Source organism: Rhipicephalus microplus, chromosome 8, assembly GCF_043290135.1.
Source record: "Rhipicephalus microplus isolate Deutch F79 chromosome 8, USDA_Rmic, whole genome shotgun sequence".
Lineage (NCBI taxonomy): Eukaryota > Metazoa > Arthropoda > Arachnida > Ixodida > Ixodidae > Rhipicephalus > Rhipicephalus microplus.
Genome location: NC_134707.1, coordinates 35,753,268 through 35,772,815, shown reverse-complemented (window position 1 = coordinate 35,772,815; position 19,548 = coordinate 35,753,268). Strand labels below are relative to the sequence as shown.

The following is a 19,548-nucleotide window of genomic DNA, read 5'->3' as shown; positions in this document are numbered from 1 at the left end:
TGAAGTCACCACATGTGTTTGTTTCTTCGCACAGGTGGGCCTATCCTAGAGGCACGTGATGTCCAGAAAACTTGCAAAGGTCACGATACCGGAAACAGTGGGGCGCATAAATGTTTTGAGGGTCGAAGGATCAATTGATTGATATGTGGGGTTTAACGTCCCAAAACCACTATATGATTATGAGAGACGCCGTAGTGGAGGGCTCCGGAAATTTAGACCACCTGGGGTTCTTTAACGTGCACCCAAATCTGAGCACACGGGCCTACAACATTTCCGCCTCCATCGGAAATGCAGCCGCCGCAGCCGGGATTCGAACCCGCGCCCTGCGGGTCAGCAGCCGAGTACCTTAGCCACTAGACCACCGCTGCGGGGCACGAAGGATCAATTGAATTGACAACGAGAAAAAGACAGCTGTCACCTTCGAAGCGAATTTCGCGAATGCATGAGGGATCCTGAGGGTGATTTTTTTTGTTTTTGTGTTTGTTTTTGAACAACACAAAAATGGTACAAGAAGTTAGTATTAGACATAGAAGGACGCTTTTTATTCACAGTAAATTTTAACCGAGGTATCCTCCGCCGAACCCAGAACCGGTGTTCTGGCCGAACGTTGACTGTGCATATCCCCCCAGGTTTCCAGCAGCTCCGCTTCCAAATTTAGCAGAGCCCTGCTTCTGACCGGAACCGAAGTTGTTACCGTCGACGGCCGAGAATCCTGAGATGTGGCTGTATCCCTGGTTGTTGTTGTAGGCATTTACGTTCCTGTGGGCAGCACCACCACCAAAGCCTACGGTTCCCTGGTTGTGCCCGGCAGCACCACCCTGGTAGCCGCCCTGCTGGGCGCCAGCCGAAGAGCCGTAGCCAGACTGGAAACCTTTGTGAACACCACCGTAACCGAGACCACCGTACCCAAGATGACGTAGTCCAATGCCACTCCCATATCCGAGACCACTGGTTCCGATGAGACTGGTGTCAGCCACTGTTGGGCCGGCGTAGCCGGCTCCTCCATAGCCAGCGAGACCAGTTGCTCCGATACCTATGCCACCAAGGCCAGCACCTCCAAGACCGGCCGCTCCGATTCCTGCACCGGGGAGACCAGCACCAACGAGACCGGGTCCCACATCGGCCCCATAGCCGCCGACTCCAACACTACCGCCCAGAAGGCCTCCACGTCCTTCGACTTTTTCATTCTTGACGGCTTCCTCAGCGTAGGCCGCGCAGGCCACAAGAGCGCACACAGTGGTAACGAGGAACTGCATTATAATAACACAAACGGGCTCTGTAATTAATGCACGTTGTGTCATATGGTATGCAGGTAAGTGCAGTCTGCAAATATATGCTTGTAGGTTTGGGCTAACTGCCACTTCTTCTGCATGACAGAATAGGGATTCTCTGAACTCACGGATAAATAAACATCGGACTTGCTGTTTCATATCACATATATTCCAGAAGATATTTATTTCGCACACGTGCTCAGTGTCTTCTACGCCATTTGTCTTGCTTTTGCGGCGTTCATGCATTATGAGATGAAACACTTTGCATATGTTTGAGGTTTTTGAGTGACAAAACACAGCAAATTCGGTGACCCGATATCTTGGAATACGCAGTGCTTTGTGCATGACATCACTCGACCATGTTAGTCTATAAATTATTTTAAATTTATTACACTATATTTGTTTGGCTAAATGCTAGCGTATTTGGTGATTTTGGTGAATCTGCACCTTGAACTTCTCTGAGTGATAAACATTGATATAATTTATTTAGCCTGGTAAGTCACAAATTGCTCCATGTAAGAGATCATTTTAGCGTTAACACTTCTACTGTTGATATGAAGGGCTTTTAATTAGAGATCATTTTCGTGGAATCTTGGAGAGCTCTAGTAGGGTACCCTACGCTATCAATTGTTTATCATTTGTTCTAAACACAGAATCGTCCTTGCCATTTTTTCCAGACACAGAGCATAAACATACATGAGAAGCCTTACATTTATTTTAACTTTACTTAAACATAAAAACACGTCTTTACAGGTTACTTTAGAAACACACTATTGATAATGATAACTGGCATACTAATGATGAAAATGGTTGCTGACATAGTAATGGTGACAAAGTAATGATAACCGGCGGGCTAGAAACTTGGACTCTACTTGCTTGTTGATTATATGAAGTTCTTTTCTTTGTATTTCATGTCTTTTGCCTTATATTTGTGCTTCAGCGAGTATTTTTGATTCTTTGCTTCCTCTTCTCATTGAACAGTTTGTGCTGCTGTTTCGCTTAGTGGGTTGGGTTTGTTCTTTGCTTCATGTTGTTTTCATTTCACGCTGCTGTTTTCCTTACAAAGTTATAAGTGCAATTCATAACTGTAGCTGCACTCTGCATTGACTTCACTAAAACGTAGCCGTATTGTCTAATCGAAATTACTTAATTACGATATTTCAGTACTGTAAATATAAATTGAAATCATTGCGTCAAAAGTAAGCACAAAGGTAGATACGTGAACGGACCTCTGGTTTAGTGCAATTTCAAGAGGTATTCATCCACAATATTTTACTTATATTCTTTATATTCAAGTTTTCAAGTTCTATGCCATTTAAATGCAGTAAACGTATTGCAGAACAACTCTTTGTTAATTTAACAAAAGCCTTGAACAATAAGAATACCCGAATTTGTGGTGAGGTAGTAAAGTTGAGAACACAATTGTGCTCTCAAAATGATTATACTCCAAAAACTCCAATTTCGTTATTTGGGAAACATAACACACTAGCACGAACCACCTTCGAATCGCACTAAACACATTACCATCCTTCATAAGTTGCCTTACCTTCATTGCAGCCTAAGTTGTCGTCCTTTTCGGAGCTTCACGTCGATGTAGAGAAGCAGGGCTGCTTGGATGGGAGGATGGATCTGTGGGCCGTGAGTGAATCCTCATTGCTCAATACCCACCTTTTTATACCCTACTAAAAGCTGAAGGGAAGCTCTCAAGGAAAGCAAAACAGTTAAACAAAACTGTAAATGTAAGTGACACTGAATTGTTTCTACGAGTCGATAGTCTTTGTAGGATCTATTGCTTCCAGAACTGTAGGAACTTAGCCCCTCGAGTACCAAGATGTTATCTCTAGATCTAAACGCGTCTCAACGATCCGCATTCTCGCAGTTTTCTTAGAAACTTACCATCTCTTCCTATCAGCGAGTGCTCGCGTTCCACAGCTGTCCACTTCTCCGAAAAACCAAACTTCCCCTTCATATCCGTTCCTACTTGAGGCTGAGAAAATATAGCTATATCCTGTTAGTCCACCACGGTTCTTACGACTTTTGCGCCGACTTGTTTCAGCAGCAGTGTCGTCATGTTGATTCTACGTCTTAAATTACATCTTTAACAGCTTCCTTTGGCGGCATGATTCAAAAGCAGAGGAATAAAAAAGCAGAGTAAATACGATAATGTTATATTTGGTGACAGGTCAAGGAACCATGGGGGGGTCTATGTAGCGTAATACCTATACCCTGCGTCGTTGTGGGTGAAGACATGATGCCCTGAGATACAATTTTGACTGATAGATGTCGCAATCGTTACTCTGTGTAAGAAGGGCTCGTTTTTGTTGGGTGCGACAACCTTTACTCGCTCCTTCAGTGCAAGGTGGCCTACCGGGCTCAGCCATGGTTAACCTCTCTTCCTTTCTTTCATCCTTATTCTCTCTCTGTCTATCTCCAAAGAGGACATGTTTTTGGTGATTTTGTGTATTCTTTAAGGTACAATTGATCGCTGAAAAACGAACAACAAAGACGGCGAGAACACTTCGCGGGCACTTCTTAGAAACCTATTCAATAAGGTGACTACGTCCTTCGACAATGTCATGGGTCCAGAGTGCATTATTCAAATAAACTAAAGAATGCAATAAAACTGAACACTGCCTACTTTCTTTTCTGTCATTGTAATCTTGCCGAATTTGGATAAGCCTGATTTCTTTCTTGTCGAATAAAAAAACCAAGAGCACGAACGTATTACTTGAAATCGAAAAAAGGACGTCGTTTATTCACTTCACGCTGTTAGCCAAAGTATCCACCGCCGAGGCCAGCACCGACATGCTGACCATACCCGGAGTGTCCATATCCTCCCTGGTGGCCGGCAACACCACCCCCAAAACCGGCGGAACTCTGCCTGTGTCCGGAGCCGAAAGTATTGCTGCCAGATGATGAAAAGCCCGAGGTGTGACTGTAACCTCGGTTGTTGTTGTAAGCGTTGACGTGTCTGTTGGCAGCACCACCTGCGAAACCCGCTGATCCCTGGTTGAAGCCGGCCGCACCCCCTCGATATCCTCCCAGATGGCCTCCAGCCAGAGATGCATAACCGGACTGGTAGCCACCTCCGTAGCCGAGGCCGCTACCGTAGCCAAGCCCGCCGTATCCAAGACCACCGGTGCCAATGAGACCTGCACCACCTACTGGTGCACCGATGAAACCGGGTCTGCGGTAACCGCCGAGGCCAGCCGCTCCATAACCTGCACCTGCAAGTCCCGCGCCGACGAGTCCGGGCCTAAGACCAGCGCCGTAGCCGTAGCCTCCGAGTCCAGGGCCCACTAGAGTTCGTCCTTCAACCTTCTGGGCGAAGGCTCCGCTGGCCACGAAGGCAAGGACAGCGATGACGATGAAGCACTGCGTTTGAAAGATAGAGGCGAGCGCTATATAATAAGATGCTATGTTGGGCTTGTTTGTGTATGGCTACTTGAAAAGTGAGACGAAAGGTTATGATAAAAAAAAAGTAACAGTGCCTTCTTTTTTCTTGTTCGTAATCTTGTGCCAAGTCTGTCAAGTTGCTGTTATGTAACATATTGCAGGAATGAAACATTGAATACCACTTTAAGATATCCCGTTTCTCTCCTAGCTTAACTTAGTTACTTCTTCGTCAACAGAGCGATCTATGATGTGCTCGCTAAATCGGTGGAGTAACACATCTCGAGATGCCAGGTTTATCTTAACAAGGCGAGAACAGCAGGCTTTTGACGAGGATGGACCGAAGAAAGACAAGGCAAAGGCGCTTACTAACTGGAGTTTTATCGCTCCAACGCCACAAGGTACATACAGCGCATGCCCACAACAACAAAAAAGAGGCTGAGCAGCTTGAGGAGTGCATGGTGCACACTATAGAAGTTGTTTGACGAAAGGGAAGCACATTTACCGCGACGTATCAAACAAACAACTCTAGTTTTAAATCAGTCCCTGTGCCCGGCATTCCTTGTTCAATTGATGGTGCTCGTATAAATGAACCTATTCCACGCATTACACAGGATAAAAAGAAGTTCCTGCAAGAGAGAGAGAACAAACTTTTATTTGAGCAAGCAAACTGTACGCCCTAGGGGAGCAGCCTCTTTATTCCAGTTAGCCGCGTGCCTTCTCCACCATCCGCCCCCGTTCAACCAGGCTTCGCTGATTCTCCAAACCGGTTTAACTTGGCTTCCCAGTTTTTGCAAGTAACTATCATTTGATTTTTTGAAGGGTGTGGTCAGAGATGCTTGATTTGAAGTTATTTGGAACATTACGTTAGCTTTGTTCGACAACTTAGCTAGGCATCCAGCAAGCAGGGCAGCTCGACTGCACCTCAATATTACAGTGCAGCTCTTTTATTGATCAAAATTTTGCCTTAGAATGATCATAACTCCTCGAACATGCTTAAGCTACTTACTCAACGTCAATGACGAGCTTTCTCTACTATTGTTATAGCAGTGCATCGAACGGTTATCTGAAGCAAGAAATTAAAACGCTTTATTTTTGAGTTCAGGGCTGACTTTGAAAGAACCTATTTTTAAACAAACGCTAAATTACAAATGCTCCAGATTTGAACTTGTTCAAGAACCACTTCAGCAGTGCTGTTCTATGTATTGTATTGAAGTGCTATGTCATCTTGAAAAACCCAAGAACTATCAGCACAACCACAAACTTCTGAGTGACATCACATTCATCACTAAAAATTGAAAAGAAAAAAGTTTGCCTTTAGGGGTGATGTTCTATTGTGAATTGCATTTATATTTCAACTACTCATTGAAATTTCGATGAGATCGCAGATGTGTTTCTGTTAGTTTCAGAAGTTGTGAGGCACAATTGTGTACTACACCGTCGCAAAAATGCAATCTCGATAAGATCGAGTGACGCCATAATAAGCTTATTCGCAAGAAAATTCTGAAGCAATCTAATACTGCATAAATGATTAGCAATTGCACTGTACCAATGACAGGGAATACTTGTGATCAAAAAACGTTTAGTTTGACCCCAGTTTTTTGAAAATATTGCCCTGATTATTTTTGTACCTCTCGATACAACTAGGGTGCTCGTCCACTGACCCAAAGGTCGCCGGTTCAATTCTAGTCATGGTGGTCACACTTCGACGGAGGCAAAGTGCTATAGACCCCTGAACACGGGGATGTCATTGCACGTTTGAGAACATCAGATGGCGACAATTTTCAGAACCCTCCACTATAGCGTCTCCCACAATCATATCTTCGTTTTAGAACGTAAACCTCGTGATATTAGTTTGATGCACTCATTATTTCTGAAATTTCATGTATGTAGGAAATACAATTCGCTGTAGTACGCCTTCACGTCACATCTTTTCTTTTTACCTTTTTAGGCCCGCTAGGTTCCCGTATCTCACTATTGCTTGTAATTAACGTTGGTTGTCGAAATAGTCTTAGGGGTAAGTGTAGCATAATAAAAAAAATCAACTACCTAACTGTTGACGTTCTGGTGACAATGAACTGTTCTGTACTACACTATAATTTATTGTAACACTTCCACTTGCTCTAAATTTGGTCTCAAGACCAAGAAATCCAATTCAGTAACCTTCCCGCACTTGCAGGCAGTTGATGGCAATGCGTGTCACAAATCGGTGTTGATAAAAACCCGATTGCAATGAAAATTGCTCTCTACTAACGGTGTAAGCTTGCTGTCTTTCAAAAACAACCTTACCTTCATCATTTCGGTGATCGTGAATGCCTTCAAAAGTACTCGCTTAACGCCGAGCACCAAGCTCCTGAGACGAGATGGCGAACCGCTGACAGCGATCAGATCTCCGCCACTGAGTAGTCGGGGCTTTATACCTAGCCCAAGTCTAGCGTGGGAGGTTCAAGTACGCCGGGAAATGGTGGTGTCTTGTTTCTGCCTCTTGGTTGGACGCGGCTGTCGCACTGATGGTCCCAGCAGTAAAGGAGTACAGTGGCAAGAAGGGAAGGCTTTATCTCTGAACTTCAACGTGTCCAGCTATCAACACAATCCTTCCGAAAACTTGTAGTCCAAGGTTTTACTTAGTTACTGCCTCTCTGCTTCTAAAAACTGGATATGGGATTACCGTGCATGTGACGTCAGCTTGCCCACATGACTTCGGGAACTTTTGGAGCGTACTTGTGAATCATCTGATTATTCGAGATCAAGCGCTTCAAGAGGGTTCTCAGCTGGAGCAGTCGGTTTTCGTTCAACGCGGTGGTTAACGGAGAAGATGAGACAAGAGGTGCCCAAACAACATAGATACGTGCTGTTCAAACAGCTGATACGTGCGTCCACCCCGTGTGAACGTCTCCTCCGTTCGCTGTCTGCGCTGTTTTTAACTATTTAGAGGCAGGGTTCCCAACTTGCACGTTCGCAACGACAGGTTCATCAATGACAAGAAGTGGTGAGGATGCCTGCGTAGACCCCAACCCAGGAGCAAGTGACTTGCATATGTAGTGTGGAGAAGAGCTGCAGTAATGACAGATCAGTTTTACAGTTACTTGAATATGTAGGCCGACTGGATTACCGTTTCATTCTACTGTTCAAATAAATTCTGCTGGTTTGTGTTTTCCTCTTGTTCCACTATGGTGATATAATTATCTGCTAGGGTATCGAGGGTGAAGGGAGACTATGGAGTTACTGTCACACGTACTACTATATTACACCAGCTGCTCCACCGTATCCTGCAACTCGATTCGTCTTACTCAGACAAACCTATTTCGCGTAAATTTTATATGGACATTATCATTGCATCCAAAAGAGTGTGAATTTAAGAGTGCAGTTATCGGTTGTTCCTTCAGTTAATCATAACCTTGTGTCATACAATGTAGTGTTTCATGTGCCTGCCTCTTCATTCATTCTGCATTTGGGAAAGTTCGCGCTTCTTAAATCTTGTACTTTTAATTCTTAAAGTTACGGTCAGTATTTCTGGCTTGAGGTCTTTTTTACTCCTATCGTCCTATTCAAATCTGAATAAATATTGATTTTTCACTTAACAAATTATTTTTCTCATGAAAACAAACAATCGTAAAAGCGATAACGAAACATTCGTATAAATTTTCTCATTGTGCCGGTCATCAGGGTAGTTGCTGCTGTATTTTTAGGTGCAATGTTGCAGTGTGTGTTTGTCGGATCATTTGAATATCGGCATACTAGCTAGCCTCTTTCATTACCCAAATTATTCATTTTAGGTAAGGTGCGGTAAAACAAAAAAAATATTTTTCATTGTTTTTCCTTAACCTGAAATCATGAGCGAATAACCCCTGCGCATTTTAACTACCACACAAGTGTTATTTCAAGTATAATACTGTGAAAGTTCTTGATTCTGACTTCACGGGACATAAATACCCCTCCGAAATGCCTTAATGACGTTCGAATGTTCGAATGTATTATAAAAACCATTACCAATGCTTCTTTCATCAATGCAATAACACGGAAAGCCAGGCTACGTGTTTTGTTTTTGCATACTCAATCTTTAGCGCACACATCACCAGCACACAGGCTAAAGGTTCAATGAAAATTTCCGTTAGAAGATTCACACGTGCCAGCTGCACTGGTCTTAGTGCATCTTTCATCTGTGTCCTCGAGTTCTGTGAGCTGCAGCTTAAGTATTTTAAGTATTGTCAATGTACTTTAATTTTCTTGAGAAGGCGGACAAGAACAACAAGAGAGAAGGCAGGGAGGTTAACCAGGCTCATGCCCGGTTTGCTACCCTACGCTGGGGAATGGCAAAAGGGGCATAAAGATGGGAAGGAGAGAATAATACATAAAACCAGTATGTATTTTGCATAAGGCTGGCCAATAGCCGCAATTTTTATGATTTGCGACTTTGTGCGCGTAGTGAATGCGGCTCAAGTACTGATGGCTTAGGCCGAAATGGGCTCTGATTCTAGTACCTTATTACCTACCAACTACGTGGTTGTGGATGGCGATGACGTCTTTCGATGACGCTCGTACGCCGTTTCTCACTCGTTTGGGTGACGTATTCGCGACGCTTCGTGCTTGGCGTGTTCTGAAGATCGTCCCAATACTACCGTATCACGGCCAAATAATAATGAAGTGACGAAAGTTTGATCCTATAGAAACATGTATATGCTGGCCTGGACCACAGGACACGTCCGACACAGATAATTTTCCGAACTAACGGGACACTAAATAAGAAGCGTTTACTGTGCAAATATAATGAAGCAAATGCTAGTGTTGAACTTATAAAGATAACTAACCAACAAAACTCGGGACATCTCTATAGACAGAGATAAGTGAGTAAACGATCGTATTGCAGTACTATCGCTTCGGCATGATGGTAACATGTTTTTCTCGATTCTGTCAGTTTTACGGAGCCCTAAAAATCGGTTCCCCAGCGAGTCTTCAGCTCATATCAGCGTGAGTAAAGCTGGCACCTATTCCAATTTCGTTCCGAAAGAGAGTGTCTTCTAACCTACCACGCACATTAGTGAACGTCGACTGTTTTAAAACACTACACGAAAGCGTCGCCAAACTCTGAACGCGAATCCACATTCACGGCGGCTACGCTTTCTACCGCTGCTACCGTTGAACTCCGCTGCCGAAGGCATGCACCTATAGCCTGTTTAGTATTCACTTCGCCGCTCCCATTTTCTCGCTCGCGGCGATCAAATGTTTCGCAACCGACCCGCACTTCCCGTTTCAATGGCGACGCAATGTGAAACGCGTGCGGTCTGTAGAGTGTCACAAGGCCTTCACGCCCTTCTATGAATGAAGGGGAGAGGCGTGAATTGCCTTTGAAACGTGAGCGAGCTGCATGTGGGCTTCCATAGCTAATCCACAAGGCCAACTTCCGCTCAATGTCCTTCACCTTTTGAAGTTTGCAACAACAACAGAAGATGGAAGTGGAGTTTGTTGTATTAGTCGGCAATAGATGCGCGTATGCAAATAGACAATTTGATTATACAATTACATCATTAACACGTCGTTTGAACGCGGCAATAAACAAATCATTATATCCAAAACAAGCCTTTAAATCAATGAAGTAACACTGCCAAATTGTTGTTTGAGAATCTTACCGTCAAGAGAAGGGTTGTTTTAGACAGCCGATACCGTTACTCATAGCACTGCGTAGCAAGCAGCTTCTTCAACGCACCTTGAAGGGCTCGAGATTGAATGCTGGCCACGGCGGCCGAATTTTGATAGAGGAACATTGTTTGAGGCACGTTAATAATAATTTATGTGCATTAAGAACATTACAGGTGCTCCAAATTTCTGGACCCCTTCTACTCCCACTGCTTCCTTCGTAACCACACAATTTTGAAGCGTAAAACCTTTACAGGTAATAATATAATAAATAATATATAAATAATATTGTTTATATATTAATATTTATTATTGCATCCAAAGCAACCTTTAGGTCAGCTGTTAAGTGTCACAACCCGTGTTATGGGCCTCCCGAAGGAGGTCTGTATAATATGAACTATCAAAGGCGCAAATTGACGATCTTCCCATGTCGGTTGCGTCAGCACGTGAGGGAAATGTTCGTCACATTATAGCTGCAGAGAAAAGCGAAGGAGGAATCTGGACGTCTGGCTACATCGAAGTCATCCGAAAGACAGAGCGCGCCCGTGCCTGTGGCTCCCGCCCACGCAACTAACACCCTGTTTTATTCGCAACAGTTTAGCGTCACCATAAAAGGTCCTCATGGCGTCACGATCGCCACTTTTGTGACGTAGTCACGTGACGTAGTTGCTTGGTCAAAGATGGGTAAATCTAGAAGTTAGTGCAGAATGCTTACAATGGCACTAATCCAGGAGGCTATTGCAAACCGCATTAGATGCAGAACGTTTTCGGAGGCATCGACTTGTAAGAAACAGAGCTAGAAGATAGATTTCGCATTCGACTCCATTGAGGCGGATGTATAAAAGATCCTGTGTGTTTTCTACTTGCTCTTTGCAGTGGCGTAGCCAGGGGGCATAAGCGACCAAAGCGACCTTTAGGTCAGCTGTGAAGTGCCATAAGCAGCGCGGCGGGCCTCGTGAAGGAGGTCGGTATTAGATGGTCCATCAAATGCGCAAATTGTGTGCATTTGATGGGCCCCTCGCCGAATTCTTTACCATGGCATACACAACGTAAGATGACCATTTCAAAAAGGTAACCCACTTCCGCTCTCCTCCCTTCCTAAAAAATTTTGACTACGCACTTGATCCTCTGCGTTCTGAAGAAAATTGCTTGTACTCTTTCTCATGTGTCTTGAATTGTCAGATGTGTAACGTTTTTTGAATCCAGGCGTTAACTTCCTTTAAAAATTAAACTCTCTTGGAGACACGACTCTCCAGAGGGGAGTTTTGAGAGCAGTGTAAGTTTGGCAAGTGAGAACTCACCGAAAATTGCAACATGCGCAGTTTTTTTTTTTCACTTACGGCGAGAGCTGTTATGAGATAGGTGATTTTGGTGCCGTAGTGGACTACCAACGCCACCACCAGTGTATTCGACCGCTATAGAGTGATATGAAAAAAGCATATCAAGGGCTGCATTAGCGTTAAGCTTGGGCTCTCTTTAGGGCCCTCAACTATATTTCCTCAAAGCCACGACGATGCTTCAAACGTCTTCGCAAAAGGATTCTAGGGAGGCATCATTGTGGTCATTGAATCGCTTTGATAAAGTAATATAGCATGGTAGAAGAGTAAAACAGCAACGATGCGTTACACAATGAGTGATTCGTAGCGGGTAGCTCGTTCACTGCTTACAAGTTATTGAAATGGCATGAGCTATAATTCTTTATTGGCAACAGCAACGTACACTTTATGCTTTACAGATGTGCAGCGGGTATATCGCATCTCCAAAGAATGACCAATAAAGACATATATAGTGGGAGCTTGTCTACTTTGTAAGTGTTTTGATTTGTAGTGTAATTAGTGGTTACCTTACATGTGTACTTATGTCAATTGCTCCAAGAGAGTCTCCAACGTGCCTTGATTCTCCAACGCCACTCGAAATAGGAGTGGAAACATATTCTGAGCCCATGGCAAAGCACCCCCATTGCGTTGCATGCCACGAAAGCGCTGTTGACATTCTTGCGGCCTACTAGCCTGAATTCAACTTTGTAAATAGAGTAGTTTGCGTGTGTGGCTGTATGCGTTATGTGTTTATCACTGACTATATCATACTCGTCAGCCAGCAACTAGAGCAGCACGTCAGGCGAAAAGCCAGACAAACATCTCCAGCTCTTCATTAAAATATTTCTCGAATAGCGTCCCAAGACTACAAGCAGCAGCACCAGATGCGGACCAAGACCTCCTCAGTGAAGCGTGGGAGGCTGCGATCTCCCAGCCGGACCTGGTCGAGCAGTGTCAACTCGTCGCTCGAGCTCGGCGGGCTGTCCAAGCCAGAGGGTTCCTGGAATAAGGGACCCTCCCACCTTCACTCACAAGCTTTATTCAATAAACGTTTTTTTTTCTCTGTCTCTCCCAATCCGAACCCTGCGGCACTGCATACATTATACCCCGAATGGTTCCCAAGCACGGATTACCACCTGTGGGGTGGCTATGTGGACTTCGAACACGTCCTGTGGGGCTGTGCTTTTACCAGACCCACTAAGAGGAATAAAAGATGCTCAGTAAAGCCCAGGGCCTGACCTCTCCATCCTGGCCGTCCAGAGCACCCGCGCGAGTGCAGTCAGGTTTAATGTGACCATCCCTGAGAGGGCCTAAACAAGGTGGCGTCAAGATAACTTGCACCTAGTGTGGACCTAATAAGGCTGTTTCAACCACCCACTCTTCCTCCAAAGGCGTCTACAATGGAATCTAGGAATGACACTCTTCCAACCTATGCTCCGAGTGTGCTGCGCGTTCCGCGCAGGCCTGACATTTTTAAAATCTTTTTTTACAGTACAGAGGCGGTAAAACCCCAAGAGTGCCCTTGGCCTTGGCTTTCGCTTTTCCGTCCGGTTGCTTCGGAGGTTCTTCCCGGGGTGTGGGAGGAAACCGCCCATTCCCGGTTTCACACCGTCGATCCGTTCTTCCTACGGCCGGAAACGGTCGTCGGTTGTGAGTCGCAGCTATACCGTCACCACGGATGCGCTAACCTTGTGCGTACGTGAGTCGCGGACGTGTCTTGTTGAAGATCTACGGCTGTGGGAAAGTGAAGGGAATTCCCTCCTTCCTGTCACTTTTCGTCCGCCGCTTTCGCTTATGTCTTTAGTCTTACTTCTTTTATTTACTGCTAGAATACGTGTCACTATCGAAACTAAAAAAGGAACAACGAGAAAGAGTGACTTCATAAAAATAAAGAACCCCAGCCCGGGTCCTTTAACACAACTAAGGCCTAGCCATCAGACAGGACTCTAATTAGGTTTCAAATGGTCCAGAGGTGCCCTCATGGTGTCTAAAAGGGGTGTAGGCAGAAATCGCTGAGGGGGCACCTTCTTTATTTCAGGGTAAGCCCCCCCCCCACCCACCCCCTTGACGGCGAAAAAAGAAATGGAAGGGGGGGAGCACGCACCATGTGCGACCTCTGGCTACAGAATCGAAAGTTGGGCTAGTTGAATATGCATGTATTTATTCGTCCACTTGAACGACATTTAAACCTCTGGCTACACCACTGATATCTGATCCATCCGCGAAGCATTCTTCCGAGGCCATACATCTTAGCTTTGAAGGTATGTGTCTGAGATTTAGCTCAAGGACGAAAAATGATGCACAATGGATGAGCGCTAGACTTGCACTGAATTTCTGCTGGCGACGCATGATATATAAGGTGATAAACACACAAACACACCAGCACACACACACACAAACATTTGATGCAACTTGGGCAAGAGCGTCCGAAGAGAGTTTTGGAAGGGGGTTGCCGTTCCTGACCTAACCATGAACAAATAGGGCAAGGGCTGATGACGTGCTAGGAAAAAAGAACAAAAATAGGCGCTGACTTCCAACTGAAGATCCATTGAAAAACAAGCGTACATAGTTCCAGTTGCGAAACAAGCGTCAAAATTTTGAATAGCAAAACCTTATCAGATGTTTCGAAGTGCGCGATATGCAAATTTACAACAAGAAAGCAAAGAAAAGCAAATGATGTGTGTTTTATAGTTTATGCAGTCAAATGCCCGATTTTTTTTTTTTTTAGTGAAGGTGACCGAGGACTTGCTGACCCCGTCACTTGTCTGCTCCTGTTCTGTTTATTGATGATAGATTACCTACTAACCCAATCCCGAACCATGACACGAATGCAAAAGATTAGTCAAATGTGTGTCACGTGCAAAGTTGGCTGGCAATACGGTAAGCTGTTTCACATAGCCATGTGGGAGATGAGTGACGTTAGTGTAGCTTATTGATTGATATGTGGGGTTTAACGTCCTAAACTCACCATATGATTATGAGAGACGCCTTAGTGTAGCTTATTGATGCTGCACAGAAAAAAAAAATATCGAATAATTTATGTGGGGCGAGCTCCTTTTGCCTGCCCCTCCCCCACGCACTCCGGTCGCCTATGAACTCTGGTGTTGGAACAAGGTCGAGACCAGATCAGAAGACTTCTGTGAGCTGCGTTTGAGTACCCTTAATTCTGCTTACAAAGAAATTGCTTTGGCCCAGCTCGGCTATGCCAGCATATGCGTTAGCTGCGTACGGATGCACGGACAGATGGGCGCACAGATGGAAGCATGGATGGACAGACGGACGGAATAGTGAGCGAGCTCGCGCGAGTCAAGCGGCAGCCAATTAGTGACACGTCACTTCAGGAGCTTCACGGCCTTCTCCGGCCACCATCTGCGCACTGTGTGACGCCACTGCTTTTCGGGCTCGTGAGGCATGACTCCCAATAAGCTCCGCAAAACTGTTCAACCTCGTCTAGTACTTGTGCTACAAAACAATGCGATTAGCTTTTTCCATGGGTGCATGCACGACAAGTAGCGCCTCGCACGTAGATGTTGACGGCATTGTGACGTTGCAATCAGTCATGATGTTGTTTTTTTTTGGTGGTTATTATCAATTCATGTCTCGTGCAGAATGTAAAAATTCAGTTTAAGTGCCAGCACTCGTCCCGTGTGCGTTTTGTTTGTCACTGTCTTAGTTCCGCTATCAGTATGTTCAAGTCAAAAACCACTTAGGCCAAGTTTTTGTCTCGTTTTCATGAACTATCTTATTTGGGTGCACGTCCGACCAAAACGATAAGCCTAGCAAAGCGTTCTGTTTTTTCAAATTTCAGTCCAATTTTGACGGAATCGACATTGGCGTAAGAGAACAACAGGGTAAGTACACCTGGGTGGAACAGCGGCTAGGGTGCTAGGCTGCTGTCCCCAAAGGCCGCCGATTCGATCCCCACTATGCCGGTCGTATTTTGATGGAGACGAAACGCTAGATGCCCATGCACTGTGCGATTTTCAGTGCACGTTAAAAAACACCAGAGGGTCGAAATTTTCGGAGCCCTGCACTACTGTGTCTCTAATAACCATATCGTTGTTTTGAAATCAAAAGCCCAGATAATACTATTACTATTGTTACTATCATTATTGAAGGCCAGGGAAGCGCCTGAGTACAGGGAATCCATAATCGTAAAACGTGACATATGGCACAATGCTATTTTTTGGGCGTCTTGGTAAACTGAACTTGACGACGTATTCAGTGCTAACAGGCAGAGATATGTGAGGTAGGAGCAATGCAGTCGCCCAGAGGCTTCATACCGCCGCATGGCGCGCAGCAGTGCTGCGCCTGGCCCATTCTCAGCTCCCGATATGCGGCAGCCTGCCCGAGCCCAAAGGAAAGGATCGTCTGGCTACAAGCAGGACGAAGCGCTGTCTGGAGTCGCCGCTCGCCTTCTTCTCGCTGGAAGCCGAACAGAGCGTGTTTTGTGTCGCCGTGCAGGCAAGTGGACGTTGAATAATTTACCCACTGTCCTGTGAAGCTTACGTAACTACGGACGAAACGCACCAAATGCGATGCCCAAAACGTTGGCTGTGAACATAAGTGTGTGACAGGGAGGGGGGCGAGAAGAGAGGGGGGAGGGGCGCAAGACGAGCCCAAAACGTTGACTTGATAGAGAGGGGGGTGCTAAAACGAACCCTCGCCCCCCCCCCCTGACGGGAAACCTGGCTCATGCTTATGACTGTGAAGGTAGTGGTATACATAATTATAAGAAATGACTACCCCTTTGCAATTTAGAAAAATATGTCCCAGTTATTACGCGTTCAAGCTTATCATGTGCCTATTGAACATGCGTATGGTGCTATGTACAACAGAAGTGCTTTCACACTGTTTGCTTTGTGTCGGAATCGTCCTCCGTATTAGTTATAATTTTTTTGCTCACCTGTACGCTCCTCTTGACCCCAAACAACAGCTTTTGTAATCGGCTGCAGGACAGCCGCGAACACGATGTTATTGATCATATTTGGTTATTCTTTGCGCGAGTGACGTCAGTACACCATAGGTACCACAACTGAAAAAGGAACTTGATTTCCTGGCAGATTTTGTCTGATTTTCGGGTGATGTGCGCAGTCATATACACATTACCTAAAAAAAATATTCACGTCACGTCAGCGCACGTGCCGTTTTTTTACGTATCTCCTGTTGTCTTGGTTTTTTCGTGGTGCGGAGTTCATTTGCGAATGTGGAATTAGAGTCGCCAATTTTTAACACGAAAGCATAATATACAGCTTTCACCAAAGCTTCAGTGACGCACTTCTGTCACGAAAATGACGTCAAAAAAGTTTACAGGATCAGAAGTCAAAGAAAAAAATTGCCTGCAGCTTCCCTCGGGGGAACACTGAGGAGGATGCGGAGCATATAATTGGTTAACGGGGTGTTAAAGTGCGACTTACTTGGGTCGATGGCTAAATTGGTTAACGTGGTTGTGAAATGGGGTGTTAAATTGCGACTTACTTGGGTCGATGGCTAAATTGGTTAACGTGGTTGTAGGAGGGGGTGTTAAATGAGTGAACACGTACACACGTATGCGAAAGGGCGGCGCTGGTCGAAGGGACGTCGATCATTGTGTTTGTGGATTCGTTGGAATTCATTTCACCGCGACCTTGGACGTCGACGCGCCGTACAAACCAACCGACGAGCGGCAACTGAGCGAGCGAGCGCCGACCTTGAGTATATATACAGCTCGACGGCGCATGCACTGTCAGCTGTTGAATGTTCTCGAAGCGCGACGCCACATGCGCGTCCACTGGAGAATCAGGAGAATTGTAGATGTCGAACGCGGTGTGTAGAGGAGGAAGGGTGCACAGATGGTGGAGGAGTGAAGCACGCGCGGTGTGTAGAGGAGGAAGGGATGCACAGATGGTGGAAGAGTGGGCGACGGCGCGACGGCGCATGCGCACGCGTCAGCTGTCGAATGTTCGAGGAGCGGTGCGGACGGCGCGGACGGCGCGGACGGCGCACTACAAGGCGCGAGTATAAGATGCTTCCGCATCTAAAAAGTTCTGCCCAAGGGAGTCAAATCCACGACCTCTCGGTCGGCGACAACAGCTGCTTGAACGCAGCAACCTGAATGCGTGATCGTCGACCACCGAGTCCAAAAACATCACCTTACGGAGCGCGTTACCAAGCAAACGAGTGAAACGAATAGTGCATGCGTGCTGTAGACTACTTTACAAATGTTTCAGTGCCACCATTATCGGGCTGTTAACCTTTGTATTTTGCATTTTTAACAACTTTAACGAACAGTTTTACGGTAGGCGCATATACGCATGAATGCGCTTGGATTCGTGCGCACAATTTGTCACAGCCTTACTAATTCACGTCGCAATCGACGAAAAACAAGAAACTAGTCCAAGATGGCGGCACCTGGACGTCACACGGAAAATAGTCTAGTGGCAGTTTCGCGCAGCCGCGTTGGGCCAAGCTGTTCCGGGAGCCATACCTCACCCCAGCTTTTCTTTTCGAGGTTCATAAACATTACATTTTTTATGCTAGCGAGCAGCAATAAGAGCAATAGACATGCCACTCTCGAACCATGAGCGTTAAACCGATAGTTATCCGTCTTGAAAAAAAAAGAATGAGAGTAAACAGAGTAGGGCCACAGATTTGGTACATTTGTCCTCAACAGGAGTGTGTCATTTGCCGCAATACATATCTGGTACACATTCCTGTGGACACCGTTAGCGACCACGCATTTTCTTCGGTCCTGCGCAAATAATAGTAGTAATAATGACAATAGTAATGATGATGATGGTGTTTACTTCTTACGAATACGTATGATGAAGGGCAGCTGAAGGTAAAAGCTGCTCTGACATCACTCTCTTCACCAAACAGTTAGAGGCGCCACATCTTCCTTCACTTGTGTAGGCCAAGCAACACTCGGGAAGCTTTGGGGCAGCGTGGAAAATTTCAAAACGTGTAATAACATAAAGTGGCTTCACTGGCGGGCAATCGCAATGTTGGCGTCCAAGCTGTCTCAACATCACTGGAACAGCTACTCTGTTCACTGTCATCGTTGTCTTCACTTCCAGGGAACAAGATAAACATCTGTATTCAAATCATCTTCACTCAACGAAGATGGCAAGAACGAATAGCATTTTGTGTGTGTGTGTGTGTGTGTGTGTGTGTGTGTGTGTGTGTGTGTGTGCGTGTGTGTGTGTGTGTGTGTGTGCGTGTGTGTGTGTGTGTGTGTGTGTGTGTGTGTGTGTGTGTGTGTGTGTGTGTGTGTGTGTGTGTGTGTGTGTGTGTGCGTGTGTGCGTGTGTGTGTGTGTGTGTTCGCGGGCCAGCTATGCATGAATCGCCATCATCGCGTGCCGTCTTTCCATACAAAAACCGCGCTCCTGCTCCAAGAAAAAACTAAATCCTCGAGCAAATGATGTCCTCCTGTGGATTACACGCAATGCGAGCCGTAAATGATCGTTCTCTACTTGGACCCTAGAGGGGATTACCTATACCGCTAGGAACAAGGATGTTATACTAAAACTTTAATATAACCTCCTTGGCTAGTGTGAGTTCTGCTCGCTCAAGGCCGTTTGGTGACAGTTTGGGTAGGACAAGCTCGGCCCGTTCAAAGCACTTGAGGGGTTAATGAACTGTTGTAAACGCTACTACAAGTCACACACGTGCCACCGTAGAACGTTATTTATGTCTGCACTTTGGCCATCACATGCCTTGCCATTCCCATCAGTTGCTTCATCATCAATTTGAAATATGTAAGTTGAACCACTTCGCGCCGTAAATATTTAATACTGATGAAAAGACGGAAGCTAAACACGCTATAGTATATAGGTTCTGCTTCAACGTAGGCGCAACCAACACGCGAATTTGCATCATCTAAAAGCTAGCAGTTCTGTGTACAAACACAACTGATCAGCGAAGCTCCTCAGAAATTGGACGCACACGACACGAC

General features: G+C 45.5%; 2 protein-coding genes across 2 annotated transcripts in view; both read right to left on the bottom strand.

Annotated features, from left to right (window-relative positions):
* Positions 1–520: 520 nt before the first annotated feature.
* Positions 521–2,905, bottom strand: LOC119165331 (uncharacterized). Its single transcript, XM_075870441.1, has 2 exons — positions 2,818–2,905; positions 521–1,250 (listed from the first exon to the last, which is right to left on the bottom strand). The coding sequence occupies exons 1-2, from the start codon at positions 2,821–2,823 to the stop codon at positions 558–560; spliced, it is 699 nt and encodes a 232-aa protein (XP_075726556.1). The 5' UTR covers positions 2,824–2,905; the 3' UTR covers positions 521–557.
* Positions 2,906–4,040: 1,135 nt separating this feature from the next.
* Positions 4,041–19,548, bottom strand: part of LOC119165333 (neprilysin-1) — a 73,854-nt gene continuing 58,346 nt past the window's right edge. Inside the window, exons 19-20 of the mRNA XM_075870189.1 lie at positions 6,954–7,062; positions 4,041–4,646 (exon numbers count right to left, since the gene is read on the bottom strand). Of these exons, the coding sequence (XP_075726304.1) occupies positions 4,041–4,646; positions 6,954–7,062 (715 nt within the window). The remainder of the gene's footprint in view (positions 4,647–6,953; positions 7,063–19,548) is intronic.